Genomic DNA, 17,545 nt, shown 5'->3' on the forward strand with positions numbered 1-17,545 from the left:
AATAAACTTTTGTCACAGTGAGGGAACAAATTCAAATTTTACTGACATTTCCTTTACTTGATTTGAACCCAGTGAGAAAAGGAAAAACTCTATTCAACACAACATTTGAACATTATTCCACTAGTTGCACTAAACTACTGCACATCAAACAGCAAACGGCTTTTAAAAACGCGGTTCCTGCCGACAAAATCTTATCTAAAGTGGGTCTGCGCTCTCTCTGTCTGGGGAGGAAAAGGCGCAAGATATTTGGACCAGCCCACACAAGACCATGCCAGGGTAATTTACAAGACAAACAAACCAATAAACAAACAAGTCAAGCAACTGGTACAAATAAATGTCTGGACATCCAGTTAGTCAGACAGACGGTAGTGTGAAGACAGACGGATTGAGCAACATCTAGTCATATGTAGAGTGCACACTGTCTGATTTTTGTTTCACTTCTCATTCACCATTAAACAGAACCATGTGCATTATGAAACTTCATGATGGTTAGTTAAATATCTTGTGATTAAAGGTGTGGTAGTGACATTACAGGGAAGTGGGGACCTCAGTTAGATAGTGCTGATGATCTTTGTGTCATGTGATCATATTAGAGATGCCGGTCATTACAGAGTATCTGAAAATAAAAGACGACCTCTGTTGCCCCGATAAACATCTCAAGAGAAATGCCGACAGTTTTCACATGACTGTGTTGTTTACTCACAGCAACCTGGTGAATGTAATTGAGGTAATTGAGGTAAAACTCCAAAAGGAAGAAAACAGGGGGAGAAGAAATATTATCAGCACGCTTAGAGAGGAAAAGACAAATGTAAGAAGCTCAGTTGAAGAAGTGGAAGAAGCAGATCAGACCATGACTTTAATATGGAACAAATAACACAACACTCCTCCAGTTACACAACAGATGCATCCCATCCGCTCCTGCCAAAGATAAACATGTGTTTCAATTAAAACTATCTAGGAAATCTGTATCTTCCACTTGGAGAACATCCTGTGCTCCTCCTTCTGAGGTCACTGACTACGTGCTCAAAAACAGGAAGTGTGACTGAGTTATTTGAAGGCCTATCCTGAACAAGTCTGTATTTATGGCCACTGGGTTGATTAGTTCACACAGACCACTTCTGTAACAATGAATGTCAAAAATAATTCCACAACCTATCAGCTGCCATTTGAAGAAGAATGATTCAACTTTACCACTGAGAGGAGATAGTTGCTAAACGCTGTGTGGCCAAGAAGTCATCTGCATACGCTTTGTAGCAGCAGTGTGCATGTGTGTTTATTTGTGTATGTAGGTCTATGTGCAACAGATGGCAGTGACTTGGAAGGTTTGTTTCACAGAAGTGACCTGTGGAGGAAAAGGGAGACAAAATAAAAGGAAGGGAAACCTTCCTGAGCGTCAGTAACTTATCTTGTGACGCCTGCTGGGTATTGTTTCACTTGCAGTTTAGGAAGACGGAGAAAAAAATAGCTGAAAAACTGAATGCAAGACATAAGGCTTAACACAATTTAGCTTCATTTGTATTAATTGCGATACAAAAAATCCCCCAGACTCCTGTTTCACTGCACCGTGTCTGTTACATGCTTCCTGTAATTAACTCTGATTTAATTTGGTTATAAAATTAAAAGAGTATTGACATGTCTGTATTCACAGTAGAAAACAGGACAGGAAATAGTGTAAAAATGAGCCCACAGCACAGACACGACACGGACAGTGACCTTGCATCACCTGAACATCCTTCTTTAAGATAAGATATGACATCAAATTTAGTTTCACAATCAGTTCACATTAATCATTTGTGTCAGTTGTGGTATTTATGTAATGACTGATAATTATAAAAATGACTAATATGACCTATTGGACACCAGTGGCTCTCGATAACAACAACAACAACAACAGACACAGGGTCATGACTGCAGTGTTTACAGAGAAGGGTCACGATGTGAATGCCGAGCGGAGATAGGAGGCTGTAGCCTGAAACAGGAGTTCAACAGAAGTTGATGATTCTGTTTATGTTTCTGTGTGGAGGATTGGAGAGTGGAAACCCGTGTCAGACTGTTTGTGTGATGTTACTACAAAGCCCTTTCCCACAAAACTTGAAACTTGTTCTTATAAAAACTACAATTTACCAGTTTTCTGGAGTCTTTAATTATTTGTTGGTGCGATGAAATCGAGTTTGAAGTCTGCAAAACACTTACTTGTACTGTAACTCTGTTTCATGTCAGTCAAAAAGAATATTTCTCAAAGGACGGTTTCACAGACTTTAGGGTTTTAAACACCTACTGTGCATAATCTTTAGGGGAAATCTCAATGTATAAGGGCCAAGGATGGAAACCACTGTTAACTGTGCATGACCTTTTAGCCCTCAGACTGCATTTCATGAGAAACTGTCATGCTACTGGAAAACAGTCATTTAACACAGTAAGCAGCACAGTATCTGTGCCTGTAGTATTGGTGACTTACATATGTTTGAAGGTACCATACTGGACGTAGCCCACAACCGGGATTTAATACAATTAAATTAGTCAGAGAAAACAATGAAAATCCTTTTTTTGTACTGTTGGAAGATAAAAAAAGGTTCAAATAAATTGACAAAACCCACAATTGTATATTTATTGCATTGTATAGAAAGCTCCAATGTTTGTTAATGTTTGCTAAGACGTTGGACATGTCAACTAGTTGGCGATAGCACGTCTGTTAATAGATCATTCTTCTGGTTAGTGCTCATTTCTGCTGCCCCCAATAGGCTCAAAATGAGTTGATTCAGGTTTAGTACCATCTGTCAGGAGAAAAGAAATATATTTTAACAAGCCAAAGAGTCTAGTGCTAAATGCTCATCTTTAAAACAATGACCTCTTATCATCAGCGGAAAAGCATTAAGATCGTGCCAAGTTCCAAAAGTCATCTGACAAAAGCTGAAAATGAATTGTGTGGGAGTTCTTGGCAAAATATACTGGAAATATATTGTCAAGTGTCTTATTGTCAAGTCGGCTAACACTTCCTAACTCACCTAGTTGAAGGATCTGTGTTGGGCCCTGAAGGTGTTTGCTTGTGAGTTAGGAAAAAAAAAGGGTTGAAAGATAAGTTGATGAGAGAGAGAAGTGTGTAGGCAGCGAGCAAGAGGTGCGACAGAAAGGTTCTTCAACTGGATTAGTCTGGTTGAAGGAAGGTTGTATATTAACTCAGTGGATTACGACTGAGTGAGGAATGCTTGTCTTTGTTATAACCTTTGAGGTGATGTCATCAGTACTTTCCCTGGCACCACCTGGGCAGGGGTTAAGCAGTTTAAGGCCGTGATCAGGCTGTTGTTATGCAGCCTGATTAGTCACCTGACTTTTTTTTTTTTTTTTTTAAGAGTTTCTCCACAAAAAACAGGCTTCAGTCAGCAGTGTCTTACAGATTAGCTGTCTGGTGAACTGTGTAAACAAATCTGTGCGTTCGTGTGAGCTGCTTACAAGAATGCGTGTGGGTGTCGGTGTCTGTGCGCTGTTGTACACGCTGTGTGAATAAATAATAAGACAGATAAGTTTGAGGGAGTGGAGACGATCACAACAGAGACAGGGGAAAGTATTTGTATGTGCACATACGAAGAGATCAGCAGAATACAGTAAGTTGGAAAAAGAGATTGAAAGGACTTGTGGCAGAACCCACCCAGTGCTGATGTTAGCTGTCTGATCCACTGAGAGACAGTTGGCAACAGGCTGTCTACCAGCCACAAATGTACAGTAATTCAAAGCATGCGACGTGACGCCGTTCCCTGCGAGCTGGGGCTGCAGTTGATCTCCCCCCTCCTCGCCACACACCCACACACTGAAGCCATGTACTCTGTAAAAGCAACAAATGCACCGTGCGCTCTATTTCATGTGATGCACTTATTCACAGTTCCAAATTTGAGCTGAAGCTAATCTCAGAACTAAAAGGCATGAAGCCTGTCGCACAAAAAATAAGATCTTTCAAACAACTTTAAGGAATTCAACTTACTGGTTACCGTTTCCAACGTTTAGTAAGTAACAACTATCATAATGTACAGTATTTACAGTCAGTAGTGTGTGAATAGGATTTATTACCTCCATCAATTAGTGTTTGGCAGCTACATAACTGAACATTGTTGCTGAATATCCAGCACAGAGACCTATTTTGTTCTTGGCATTTGCACCAAGATGAAGTTCAGATCTGGAAGATAGAAAAGATTTTGATTGAAAAAAAAAAAAAAGAGGTTGCCACAGTAACTCAAAAGAAACAGATTCAACATCGGTGGAGCACAGACAGAGAAAGGAAACGACAGTAGAAACAGTAAAGAGTTGGTGAAAGGAAAACAAGAGTCCAGTTTTTGTAGGTTAGTTCTCATGAGCTTCACATGACTTGTATTTAGCCCTTCTCTTCCCCCCCAACCCTTCATTACCCCATTTCTCCCTCTGCACTGAGCACTTTCTCTCCCTCTCTCCCTCCCTCCCTACTTTCCTCCGCCACTTCCCACCCCGCTGTCCCCCCTCCGCTTCTCTGCGCAGCACATAGACTTCCTGTGTGTCCTGGCCTGAATGGTATGTGCATGGAGTGGGTGTCTGGGAGGCCTTTCATCCGGCATGGAAAGAAAAGAGAAGTCAAGAGAGAGGGTGAAAAAAAGGAAAGTGAGAGAAGAGAGTCATCTTTAATCCGTTTTGAGTCAGAGCAGTTGTCCAAAGGAGAGCGGGGTGGGGCGTATTAAATAGAGTGAGAGGGCTAGGGTTGTGCCAGGGATGTGTGTGTAGCGTCTGGAGGGGAAGAGAGAGGCCTGCTGGGAAAGACTGCAGCCTGCCTGTTTGCCTTTCTGGGACAGATGACATCTGGTTGAAGACATGCTTTGCATTGTTGAGTGGCGACACTAAACCAGCGCAGGTAGAATAATATATAATAATTCTATGTTGAATAGATCTGCAGAGTTTGAGATAACAAAATGTCGATTGTGTTGTGCACGGTAACAGAATCGGAATGACAAGCGCCTCCTGAAGCGTCCTGTGTGAGTGCTAAACTGCATTTGGCGTCGTCAGACAGGGTGTAGCTGGCTGCTGAGTGCCAGGCCTGACTGAACCCTACGCACACTGTGAAGGGTAGTCTGTATGACCACCCTACGCCATGGAAAGCGCACACAGAGTGTCAAGACAGGTCTGGAGAAGACAACCTTTAAAAAGAAGATAGCACGCAGTGCCATCTGCTGTTTTGAGTGGATAATGAATGGATCCAACAGGTCGTGCCACAAAAAATAGTTTGATGTGAAAGAAAAAACGATTAGGTCTGTGATTGAGTATGAAATCACACATGATTAATGTTTTAGCAGCTATATTTTACACTAAGGAGATTTGTTTTTAAACAACAACCTTATTCTTAACACATAGAAGCTGAAATAATAAATGTTCATTTAATTTATTCTATGATACTTTAATACTGCAGTAAAACAAACACCATAGGTGTTCTATGTGACAAACCATCCCATTTATCCAAGTGTTTGACTGTAGCTTCAGATAGATTTATGAACATTTATGTGTGTTTTCTCCAACTCTTAGCCATAATTTGTGAAAACCAAGCCTGGTTATACCCATTTAGTATAAAGCAGCATACAACTTGAACAAGCCCAAACATAATCTGACAGGAAACACATTCAAAAACTACAGATCAACTGTGAATTGTATGATTTCACTGCATATTTATTCCAACACAATACTGTATATATAATTTCAAAACTGCAAATCTTGCAAATCTGAAAAAACAAACAAAAAAACAAAAAACAACAACAAGTACTGGGCCCAAAGTAACATCACCTCCATCAGCCTCTCAGCATAAACATTCATATAGCACTTGTTGAGTACAAAGATTGTATAGAGATGTTTTAAATCAAATATACATAAATGTATTACACTGTGTATGTAGTTATTTGACAAATAAAATAATAATTATTCAATATATCCAGCAGTTCTATTTGATAAATAGAAATATACGAGAATACGATTTAAAAGGCAGTAGTCTTCCTCAGAGAAGAGAAACAACAAACAAATAAAGTAAAGATTCATGTTTTACTGTCAATGAAACTTGAAATGATTTCATTGAAGCTAGCATTGTTTCCTATTTTCTTCAAAGCAATGCAGATCTTAAGAGATTACAGGCTGTGAGAAAAACGCACTGTACCACACACATCGGAATAAGCTGAAATAGTAGCAATGCTGCAGGCTGGATTTTCCAAGAACACAACTTTCCTGCAATAACACACAAACACACCGTTTATGAAACAAACACACTGAGTATCCTCAGTTGACAAATGCTAAAATTATATTCAGTCATGTTATTGTTCTTATTAGTACCTGGCATCAGAGGGAACAGGTTTAAATGCTTCAGTATGGGCACTGTGCATGGCCATGAACAATGCAGCTTGCATATAACATACTTGTTCTTTGATATGGTACTTTAAAATAAAATAAAATAAATGCTGGTCACACTTTCCGATGACAATAAACCCACGTAGAGAGGCACAGTTAGTTACAAAATTGTATGTTTTTTGTAAAGCACAAAACAAGTAAATACAAACAAAAAGCTGTTTTCTATTTAACTTTGCATGTGCAAAGAGGGCGAGTACGCATAATTAGAACGTAGTCCAAAAAACTTCAGAAAACTCCAGACTCCATGTTAGGTATGTGAGACACATTGGGAACTGAGAGTTTATGGAGTACGATTTGGCAGCATAACATCCTGTTGTCCAAGCCTTGAGCCAAAATGTCAATTCCAGTCACAGTTCAGGGTTTTTCTGCCAAAACAACTCCGACTTCAAATCTTTAAAAAGTGGCTTAAATGAGAATGTTGTCACTGTCCATTAAGAAGCTGCATAGTGAGGTGTGGTTCCTTCCCTTCACCGTTTGAGAATTAGTGAATGTGCTGTAATACTGATCATGATACTACAATGTGCAGAGACGAAGACTAAAATCTAGTCTAGCATGGTCTGGAAAAATAAATTGGGGCTGTTCTTTGACGTGAAGGTGGTTTGAACTGATGTGGTGCCATAAATCCTTGGATGTATCAGCTCTCTACATGAAAACATTTCCATCCAGTCACACCGCCCAGCTCCTCAGCTAATTTATTTGCTCAGTAGACCATCAGCTGCAGCTTCGACAGCATTGTGATCCTTGTTGAGACACTCGCACAGTTTAGTTGTACAGACAAATTTCCATTTTCTAGTACGTCTCCAAACTCGAGCACTTAGTCGACTGTTCTCTTCAAGAGTCCTTTCTTTGGTTTCATTTCATACTGTATTAGTTCAGGCCAAATACCAGTTTGAACCCCTGTTGTCCTTCCTTTATGGAGCCCTAAAAGTATCCCAATCTTAAGATTCAATGACATCTTCACATCCGCAAATACAATAATAATAAAAAAAGAAAATTGGGGAAAGAAATGTGAGGTTAAAGACTTTGTGAAGGATGCAGGGCGCGTTCTGTGCTTCTGCAGAGACGTCCATTTACAGTTTTGAAAAAGTCAGCATACTGAGTGATGATACATCAGTAAGACATGTTGTGAGTAATCGCTCAGGAAGCCGAGTCCTTCAGCTCACGTGATTCTTTCCTCTGTTGAAAGCAGCCACAGTAATTTGCTTAACTTTTTAAACATTGTTTAGATAGACACTGAACGCCCCACTGCAAGTCAAGACTTTGCACAGGTAAGACTGTTCCAGGTGGAACCGTGGGAACATTAATCCTCAGCATGCTAAACGCTAGATGGAAATCTGTGTCCAGATGTTACTGGGAAAGCAGCTGTTGAGTCCAAATAGAAGAATCACAGATGAATCATCAGGTTGTTTTTTGAGGAGTCAATCTGAAGAAGACGAGTGAACTAGTCCACATTTTGCACAAATTCTGGTTTTGGTATGAAGTAACCTTCAGGGATTTCTTACACAATGGCTGAAATCAATTTGGAAGCTCCTAACATTTAAATGCTTCCATATTACTGTGGTTTACACATTAAATCTCAATAAACAGCGCCGTTTTACTGGTTCTACTTCTGCTGCTGTTTATATCTGTGCTCCATCTGAGAGCTAACCATTAGCAACAGAGCTAATCAAACATATTCATTTCAGTTTTGAGGAGTAGCTGCCACAAAATCGATAAAAACAGAAATGAAGAAGTTGACCGGTGCAGGCTAGCTCCTATTGTAAACTGTAGCAATCCAAAACAGCAAATACTAGTTTAGCAGCTACTGTAAGCTAAAGACACCAGCATATTCAAAAGGTTGCATTAGATTATGGTAAGGTAAGAAATTCTTAGGGGTTCTTTAACTCCAAATGAAAGCAAAAGTACAAAACTGTTATTTATCTAGTTACTTCTACAGTTTAAACAATAATTGATAAGTTGACTAATATTAATTATTATTATTTGTTCCTCACCAGCTTCTAATAGACAAATATTTAGTTTTTTTCTGGTATTTTCTAAGATGTGAAAATAAAAATCTTTGGCTGTTCGGACAAAATCATTCCTGCATATTCCAACTCAAACAGATAACACGCCATTTTAAAATGTACTTTTTAAAGAGCAGAGAAGATGTCTGTATTTTAAATTCTTAGTCAAGCTTTAGACCATGTACAGATGATTTACCTCGGCATGTTATGAATGGAGAGACTCTTCCATCCATGTGAGTCAGTATCTTGTAAATAGATTCCACATACACAGTGACCTTTTCAGCTGATGGTGGAAAATCAGTCCCTGGTTATTACAGCACAATATTTGTGGTAGATAGAGTTATGAACATTTTCTGATACGTCTACTAAATATTTGATCGTAGCATGTTGACAACAGATGTCCCACGAACTCCTCCTACTAAATGAAACATATCTCTGTGGTTGAATATTCGCAATAATACTTGTATCAACAGGAATTTACTTTGTCTCTGCAGAGCCAGCAAGAGAACGCTTGAATTTGCTGCCTTCCTCCCAACTTGAAGACAAATTTGGGAGTTAGCTTGCCTTAAAGACTGGAAAAAATAGGAAAGCATTGCACCTTGTCTTGTGCATAACCCCAAATTCTCATTTTTACACATCAGCCTTTGTCCAGATAAATTATACATCATGCTTCAGCATTAAGGCTGCCTTTTCCTTAACTTCAGCCATCCTGCGAGCATTGATTATTTTTCCATCTGCAAACTGAACCATGTTAGGCTTTATGTTAATCTATGCTAACTGTCAGCAGGCTGCAGGTTTATAGGTACAGTAATAATAAAAATATGAGTATAAAATGCAAGACTTCCAACATTCTTGTCTTCTCACTCTCTGCAAGAAAGCAAGTGCTTTTCCAAATGTTGAAATATGCATCTAAGACGAGATGGCAGCAGCACTGTTTCACCTTGGCCGTCTATTCTAGTAGGTTAAGTAGGTGGGTTAAACCCTTTTAAAGAAAGAGTGCAGAGAATTGTTTTGGAGAGCTGAAGAACAGGCTCTGCTGAGATTTCTTTGAGGATTTATTCTCTTTTTAAAGGCATGCATATCTAAAGGTACTTCATAGCTTTTTCAAGTGATCTCTAATTTAATCAAATGTTAAGGAATGGACCCAACAGACCCTCCGGCATATTAAGAAAGAATTACACACTGTAAGTCGAGCTTGTACCTGGAGAGCCAGTTCTACCTGAGGTTCTCATTTGGTGCTGTTCAAACAGCTACACAATGCGAGATCAATACGGTAAATTGGCTTTTATGGTTTCTTTGCATCGGTCTGAAGATTGGACTTTGTATGGGTCTCTGTTTCATCTGTTTGTTTGACACAGTTTTGAAGATTTACTGTAGCTGTTTCCTCCACCATACAGTGTGCGGGATGTCACTCCTTTCAAGAACTGAATTCATTTAATAGATGAAAAGAGAAAGCCAACACAAGTTCAACACAAAGTCACTTTATTAAGTTTAGGGGCTGGTGGAGCGGCTGAATGCGGGGATCTTCCTGATCAGGATATCTTTGTTCAAATGGATGCTGGCTCTGCCTGTGTTGATAAGACAGAGGAGAAGGAATGAGAGTTGTGTAAGTGTTTCCAAATACTGATGTCCAGATATGTGCCGGTCCAGATGATCCCAAAAAGAAAAAAAAAGTATTAAAAAATCAAGAGAAATTAAATCCTAGAAGGGCTATAAAGCACATACCACTTCACCTGCGCCAAGACCTTGTAGTGCATGTAATGTTCCCACTGTCTGTCTGGTATGAAGTTACTGGCTGCATTGCCATATGCAGCACAGATCAGCCAGGTAAGCTATTCTCCTCTGCAGCCTATGATTTGACAACATTTTCTGCTGATGGGTTTGTTCTTCAGTGTGTGCGTGTGGGTGTTTGCTTAAATGATTGTTATCCGTGTGACTCATGTTAATGTTAAAGCATTTAGAAAGTCATATTGTGCACCCTTTGCTATTTTTAGCATTTGGTGCGTCATCGTCCTCTTAAATACTAATCAGTTTGGATAATCTCTGCCAACAACGGTAACAACAAGATGCTCTGACAGACTTAATATCCCATATTCCTTGCTGTCTGTTATGTCACCTGACTCCAGCGAGTAACATTAGAGACACGGTGCAGATAAGAAAAAAAAGAGCATTAGTAGAGCTGGAAAATGACTGACAACATAATGACGTTACACTAAACATTTTGACAGCCCAGAAGACTGTTTGAGGGCAAGTGCCAGCACATCCAATCCCAGGAAGGTCACAACACCAGCATGATCGGCAGGTTGTCTAAAATGCACTCCATCCTATGTGGAGAGTCTTCTTCACACAGATAGCCATAATCCTTGAATACAGATTATTGAATCTGTCTTCAGAAGTGTCAGGAGGTGACATTTCTCAATCAAAGTATGTTGTTGGATACTTCTTTCCCTTTCCAAAGTGTTTCTGTTGCCCCTCTGTAACACAAATGCTTCCTCTCAGTCTGTCTGTATGTACCATTTGGTTTGGCAGAGGTGTTCCTTTAGTAACAGTCTAAAACCAGGATTCCCTGCTGTCACGTTTCCATATCCTCCTCACCATAGGTTTGATCGTACACCTGCTCATCAGTGTTCATGCAGTAAATGTTCCATCGTGATTTGATCGGACGTAGACCTGCCCTACCCAAGTTTAGCGAATTCAGAGTCCTGCTCTTCTCTGCTGCAGCCAAGAGAAGTGATCCCAGAGGACTGGATCTTGCTGATTTCCTCCAGAGCACTGGCCAGAGAGTCCAGGTCCCCTGAGTCCTGGTGCTGGGCTTCCCACAGACTCAGAATCACTGATGATGGACTCTCCTGACATGCAAAGTAGCACAGGTTCCTACAGAGCGGGGAAAATGGAATATTATATTACGCTACATTATGGTCCATCACATAGCATAAGGAATAACTGCTGAGAACAAATGAGTGGTTCAGTAATGAAGTGAAGTCGGTACTTCAGTGATGTTGTTGATTAACTCAGCTGCTGGTTAAGCAGTAGGGGTGGCTGCTTTCTTCTATGTGGACTACAAAATCTGGCTTGTATGGACACACCATAAACTAGGTCAGTGTGCAGCTTTTTTTTTCTTGCAATTTCGTTGTACTGTTGTACCAAGTGTGACTGTACAATGACAATAAAGCTTTATCTTATAAAGCTTTATCTTATCTTTTATGGTGTCAACCTCCCCCCCAAACACATCTCTCTGCACAGTGTAGATTAAACAGTCAACATGCATTTGAATATTATAAAAGCAGGATGTACAGTATAAACTTATTTTTGCATTATAATATAGACATACTATGATATTTGAATTAGAAAATGCCTTAATGTGACCAATTAAATCATTTAAACCTTTTGCACAGCACTTACAAACATGTGGTACAGTAATCTTTACTTACATTTTGTGGTGGACAAACCTATTTGCTTTATTGTATGAGAAAACAAGCTCCAAGCAAAATTTCATTGGCATTGATTTTGTTACTGCTCTTATTACACCTATCCAATAGAGGGCACTGTTTCATTACAATACAATGTCTTCTCACTGCGTTTCCACTCGATCCCCTTTTTCTTCCACAGTGTGATAATGTTCCCTCACATTCAGAGAAATAATTACAAAAATCAGCTTAACTAGGTAGAGACATTCCCATTACATACTTCGTGGTGCATTTGTCTGGGCTGAAAATGCTCTGAAATCCTGTCCCATTTCTCAGTCACAGATGTTTGTTTTCAGACTCTGTTTAAGTGAAATTCCTTAATCACATAGTTTCTGTCACAGCTTCCTAGTTAACTTTCCCCTCTCATGTTTCTCCAACTGGCAAAACAGAGAGCATACTCGCTTTCAGTACTTTCTCCCTCAAGTGCCTGACAGCGCTGACTGCACAGATCTAAGAGTGCTCATGGCTATAAGCACTTGATTATTGACTTCTTTTCTGAAGAACAAATAGAAATCACCCTATCACCAAACAACTAAAATCCTCTGCAGCCTATGCAAATACTGACCTGGCACAACCTCTGGAGAGTTTAGCCGGGCTTGGAGGATGGAGCACGTGCAGAGATGCAGCTAATGAGGAGTGCTAACATGCACACATTTTCTTGCCAGCGGCTGGCCTGTCAGCAGTCTGAGACCTTCCTTCAGATTTCTGCAAAACACTGCATCTTCTCACCAGTTATTCTGACTGTGCTAAAGTTGGCCCTTACATCTTTCTCTCTAGCTCTGTGCATGTGTTTCTAGATCTATAATGAAATCAGCAGTGTGGCGTGTTACTGAAGGCTGGTTGGTGATGGAAGATTAGGGCTGACACGGTGCCTAAATCCTAGATTAAAAATAGTATTCAAAGTGGGAACAGCTATTGCATGTTGGGGAGACCAGAACACAGGATTTTTACTTTCTAGTCATTATTCAATTATTCAGAATTAACTAAACAAAACATACAAGCTGATTCATGAGCTTGTATAAGGAATAAATGACTCAGCAAAAGGGAAATGGCAACTAAAGAATGAAATGCAGGCTCCAGAGTGCCATAATTCATACCTGTCTATGCGGAGCTTTTGAGCCAAGAGCTGCCAGTCCTTGCCCTTGGCATTGGACATGTCAAAGGTGGCACTGATCCGCTGACGGATGGACAGGGGGATTTTAAAGGCCCTTGACCCTGTCTGAGAGGTGATGGTACAGTCCGACTGAGTGAAAAAGGGAACCACTCCTTTTTCATTCTAGTAGAAAAGCATAAAAACATATAAAAAGATGTCAGCGTGGTCTTGATAATGCAGCTCAAAATCTCTGCACCTCAATATGAAGACAAGGACAAGGACTTTACGAAGACAATTTGCAATCTATACATGAAAAGCTCCCTGAGAGGCTCATTAAGCAAGCTCTTAAATCAAATCATGCGTTATTCAGTGCCATAAAAGAACCTATTAACAAGCGCGCACTGTCTCCTTCTCGGAGTGCCACTCACCTCCACCACAGACGTGTAGACCTGGAGTATTTGCTCCTCGCCTTTGACCTGTCGCACGCTGATCTTGCAGGACAGCTGGGACGAGGAGTGGCTGTATCGCTCCAAAGAGAAGGCACACTGCAGGGGACGCTGGTCACTGGCCCACACCTGAGAAAAGGAGAACTCCTGCACAGCGAGGACAGACGGAGGGCGGACAGAGAGAACGATGAAAGGATTAGGCAGAGGAGACAACAAACTCATTAAACCTCTGCTAAAGACATTCATTATTCGAATCCTGCTTTGCCACCCACTTCGCTGTTTACATGATTAATTAAGACCGAATGAGTGGCCTCTTCAGCCGATCAATGATGTTACCTAATCAAGCAGTTTACCCATCGCAAAGAACACCAGCAGGCGTTAGAGCCCTTGGGATGAAAATGTATCCTGGTTACCATGTGAAAAAGCTGGAGTCATTAGTGCCAAGATTAAATATATTAGATGTTATTTTACTCATTGCTGCTTGGGAACAATAATTAAGTTACTGTAGATTATTTTTGCATTACACCCTACGGTGCGGCTAGTCTTACATGGAATCATTAGTTCCTCAAAGATTACTCACATTATTAGAAGAAACAGTATATGTAATGACTCAAAATCATTCTCTGTAGATTTGTTTAGTAAAGATAGAGCCTAGAAGATTAAGCTCAGGCCTTTAAAGTCATATTTACCACTTTGTCGCCCTGGTTATGTTTTCTCCTCCAAAGACCCCTAATGTGAAGCTTGTAAATGCTGATCTGTTAGATCAGCAACTGTAATGGGATTATGGAATTAAGACGAAGATGCCTTAATTTGTTCTGAATATCCCCCCGTGTGGCGGCTAAACCAAAACGAACACATCAGAGCAAATGAAACCTAAAAGGCCAAATTCAACTTCCATTACTAACTACTGTGTGACCCAGACAGTGACGCAGTGAGAACAGGTCAAAAACACTGTTTTATGGATGAATCATCCTCTCTTCAGATCCATCAGACAGGAGGATGGCTAGTTGTAAAAGCCTCCTTCAGGCAAAAGTAGTGTCTGAATGAAAGCCCATAGTCATCTTCCCTGTAGGACCCTCACATAGTGGCTCTTCCCTCTCTAAAACAACCTTGTTGGTATTCTGGAGGCACTATAGTGGACTAATTCTGCTAATAGGATGTCACTGGTGGAATAAACATCACATGGTAGAGCAGAGTATGCACCATGTAGACCCCTAGGAAGATAACTGCATGCATACTGTACACACACACACATAATGTGCATACTGCATGTGTTTGTGGCTGTGTGGCAGTCATAATTAATGTTGTAAAGGCGTGTGTGCCAGTGCGATAGCTAGCCTTAGTGTTCTCCTGCTGTGCCCTTGCTGCTGTCCTTTGGCTTTGATGTGGAGGAATAGAGGAAGGTGCACAGCTTCTTTCCAGATCTGTGACCCTGACAAAGCAGAGCTCGGTTTAAATTGGACCTGAGATGCACACACACTAAACCCCCTCGCTGCTTTACATTCCTTCGCACGTAATGGGACGTTCTCACAGCCAGAAACCACCTACCTGGCAGGTGGTGAAAGGCTTGATGCTCCAGAGTAACTGTGGGATGTCCTGGATGGACACCTGGAGGCTGAAAGTGTTCCCCCTAAACAGCATCATTTTAGGCTCCTCCAGCAGCCGCCCGCCCCTGCTGCGCTCACCCACTGCCACCTCCTGATAGGGAAAGGTGTGAGGAGTGTGCGTTAAGCAGGTTGAAAAAAAAGGTACAGTGTGTTATATGTTTGCTAGACTCACTGTATGAAGCAGGTATGAAACACAGCGTTATAGGCACAACTAAACACACAAGAATTTATAATATATTGAAAAACACAACAACAGAGAGGAGCTATAACATAACAAGTATTATGACAATCACTCAATTCTTTGACGTCTTTTTTCAATTATTTATTTATAGCTTCATAATTGTGATCTTCCTCTATTTTGACATAACCTAAAGGAAGGGAATTATGATTTGACATTTGACATTTAATAGACCAAATAACAAGTTAATCTACAACCAAAACAATGTTTAGTTTAGTTTAGTAGTGACGCTTTCAGCTACCAATGCAAAATAAAGTGGAAGAAATATTAAAAAAATGTCCAGAGTGAGACAAAACACTAATGCAAATACACACAAGAAGCTTTTAGTGTGTGCCTTTGCTGGGTTTTAAGTGATGCATGTTTTGCTTGCGCACTCCAGAAACCTTGGTTTTTATGTGCCCAGTGTTCCTTGCACATTTAGAGAAATGCTGTGACCATGAAAAACCTTCAACTCAAAATGAAAGAAAAAGCTGGGGAGGTGCACTGTGGCTCCTCCGGCTTCCCATCTTGTGATATTGTAATTTACAATAACATATGTGTACAAGTGTTGGTGTGTGCTCGCATGTTTGTGTTTACATTTTCTGTATCGTGGGAATGCATGGTGCTTATCGTCTCAGTCACACAGCACAGAGAAAAGGGAAATGCAAAGCATACAGGCTGTCTTGAACCTGATCGATTCCCGCTTCAAGCTCACAGGGGAAATTAATTGTCGTATGAAGCACAAAAAAAACCCCAAAACAAATGAACAAATAACCATGTCTGACTGATGGGAAGGTGCAAAGAATTGCCTCTTGGCACTTACACCCAATTTCTCTTTGTTCACATGCAATTCTACTTTTTGAATGACGCTAAAAGTAAAAGTGGAGCTAGTGGCTATGTTGGACAACTGTGTGTTTTAATTAAAACACGAAACATCTCGTTAAAGAATAAAAAGTCTTTTTTTTTTTTATTTGGCTGCAGAACTCTTGAACAAAAAAGTGGACGTGTTTGTGCTTTGGAGTGAGCCCACAGTAGAAGAAGTGCCACTGAAGAGCCACAGCGATGAACTGCTGCTGCTGTGCCTGAGAAAGTGTCTCATTTTAACGTGTTCGAATAGTTGTTAAATGGAATGCAATGCTGTAACACGTTTAATTAACAGAGTGCAAATTCAATTACGCAAAGAAAGGGCAGGGAAGCAACCTTGGAGCATCTGTTGTCTTTGTAATTAAAAGTCCCTCTTTGTCTCGTAGTCATCAAACGTCTCCCAGTGGCAATGTTACTGAACAGGCAGATCTTCAGTGGAGCACCAAAAAACTCAGACAGGAATTCCTCCAGGAACGCCACCGGCGACAACAACAAAACTACGCCATTTAAACTCTTTATATTATATATTAGAATTCAGCTGGGAATAGACGCTAGCTGTCTGTCTCTTGGTTGGTCAACCGCTTTGGTCCAGACTGAAATACTGCTGCGGCTGCCAGTTTGTCTTGTTTGTTCTACTCAACGTGAAACTCTTTATGTGTCTTTATGGGCTGGCTGAACAAAATGGGATTTTTCTTTGACTGACTTTTATGCCTTTTCTTGTGGCATGACCCTTTACACATTAGAAAATGTAGAAGTTACAAGTTACAAACTCTGAGTTTCCCTTTGAAGCCTCTGTCTTCACTCATACCTGAAATGCATGGGGCGTGTCGTCCACACAGTAAACCCTGAGGGTGAAGCCCAGAGAGTTGCTGGTGTCCGCACTACCAAACACAGCCAGCCTCAGCCGCTTGGCTGCATCCTGGTTCAGCGGCTCCCCCACCAGGGCGTAGCGGCCCGGATGCTCCAACAACACATGGCACCTCTGAGCCTCCAACAGACAGTAGCAGGAAGTGCTCTCCTCGTCGACAGACATCACTTCCTGTGGTTGGGGGAAAATCCGTCAAGAGAGATCAGATTGAATTGATTAAAAACACATTCTGGGTCTAGAATAGTTCGTTTTAGGGTTAATAATGAGAACAGGTCAGTGCTAGAAGGTTGCCTTGGGGATGCTTTTGGATTTGGTTTGGATGATTTAGCACCCGGCTCTACACAGAGGAGCTATGGTGGCTTAATCATGATTATTAACATTTCAATTACAGCCCAGAATGTGTTTGCAAAAGGAGTAAGAGGCTTTAATTTAAACACCAAAACTGAAAGCTGGACACAATTCAGACTGTGTTATTAGTGTAAATGCTAATTTGCTGGACCAGGCAAAATCTATTGTTCAGCTAACTAGAAAAAAAAAAGACAAAAAGAAAGGTTTATGTGTGAGTAACAGGTCGTGGG

General features: G+C 40.7%; 1 protein-coding gene across 2 annotated transcripts in view; it reads right to left on the reverse strand.

The window, feature by feature from the left end:
* Nucleotides 1-9,891: 9,891 nt before the first annotated feature.
* LOC113158043 (netrin receptor UNC5D-like) overlaps nt 9,892-17,545 on the reverse strand; it is a 121,789-nt gene continuing 114,135 nt past the window's right edge. The window contains exons 14-18 of one of the 2 annotated variants that reach the window (XM_026353708.1): nt 16,908-17,138; nt 14,960-15,109; nt 13,394-13,558; nt 12,970-13,148; nt 9,892-11,279 (exon numbers count right to left, since the gene is read on the reverse strand). In XM_026353708.1, the coding sequence (XP_026209493.1) occupies nt 11,081-11,279; nt 12,970-13,148; nt 13,394-13,558; nt 14,960-15,109; nt 16,908-17,138 (924 nt within the window). In that variant the 3' untranslated portion in view covers nt 9,892-11,080. Of the gene's footprint in view, nt 11,280-12,488; nt 12,578-12,969; nt 13,149-13,393; nt 13,559-14,959; nt 15,110-16,907; nt 17,139-17,545 lie in introns of those variants that run through there. The other variant, XM_026353709.1, reaches the window with a different exon arrangement.

The sequence above is a fragment of the Anabas testudineus genome, chromosome 12 (genome assembly GCF_900324465.2).
Source record: "Anabas testudineus chromosome 12, fAnaTes1.2, whole genome shotgun sequence".
NCBI classification, from domain to species: Eukaryota; Metazoa; Chordata; class Actinopteri; order Anabantiformes; family Anabantidae; genus Anabas; species Anabas testudineus.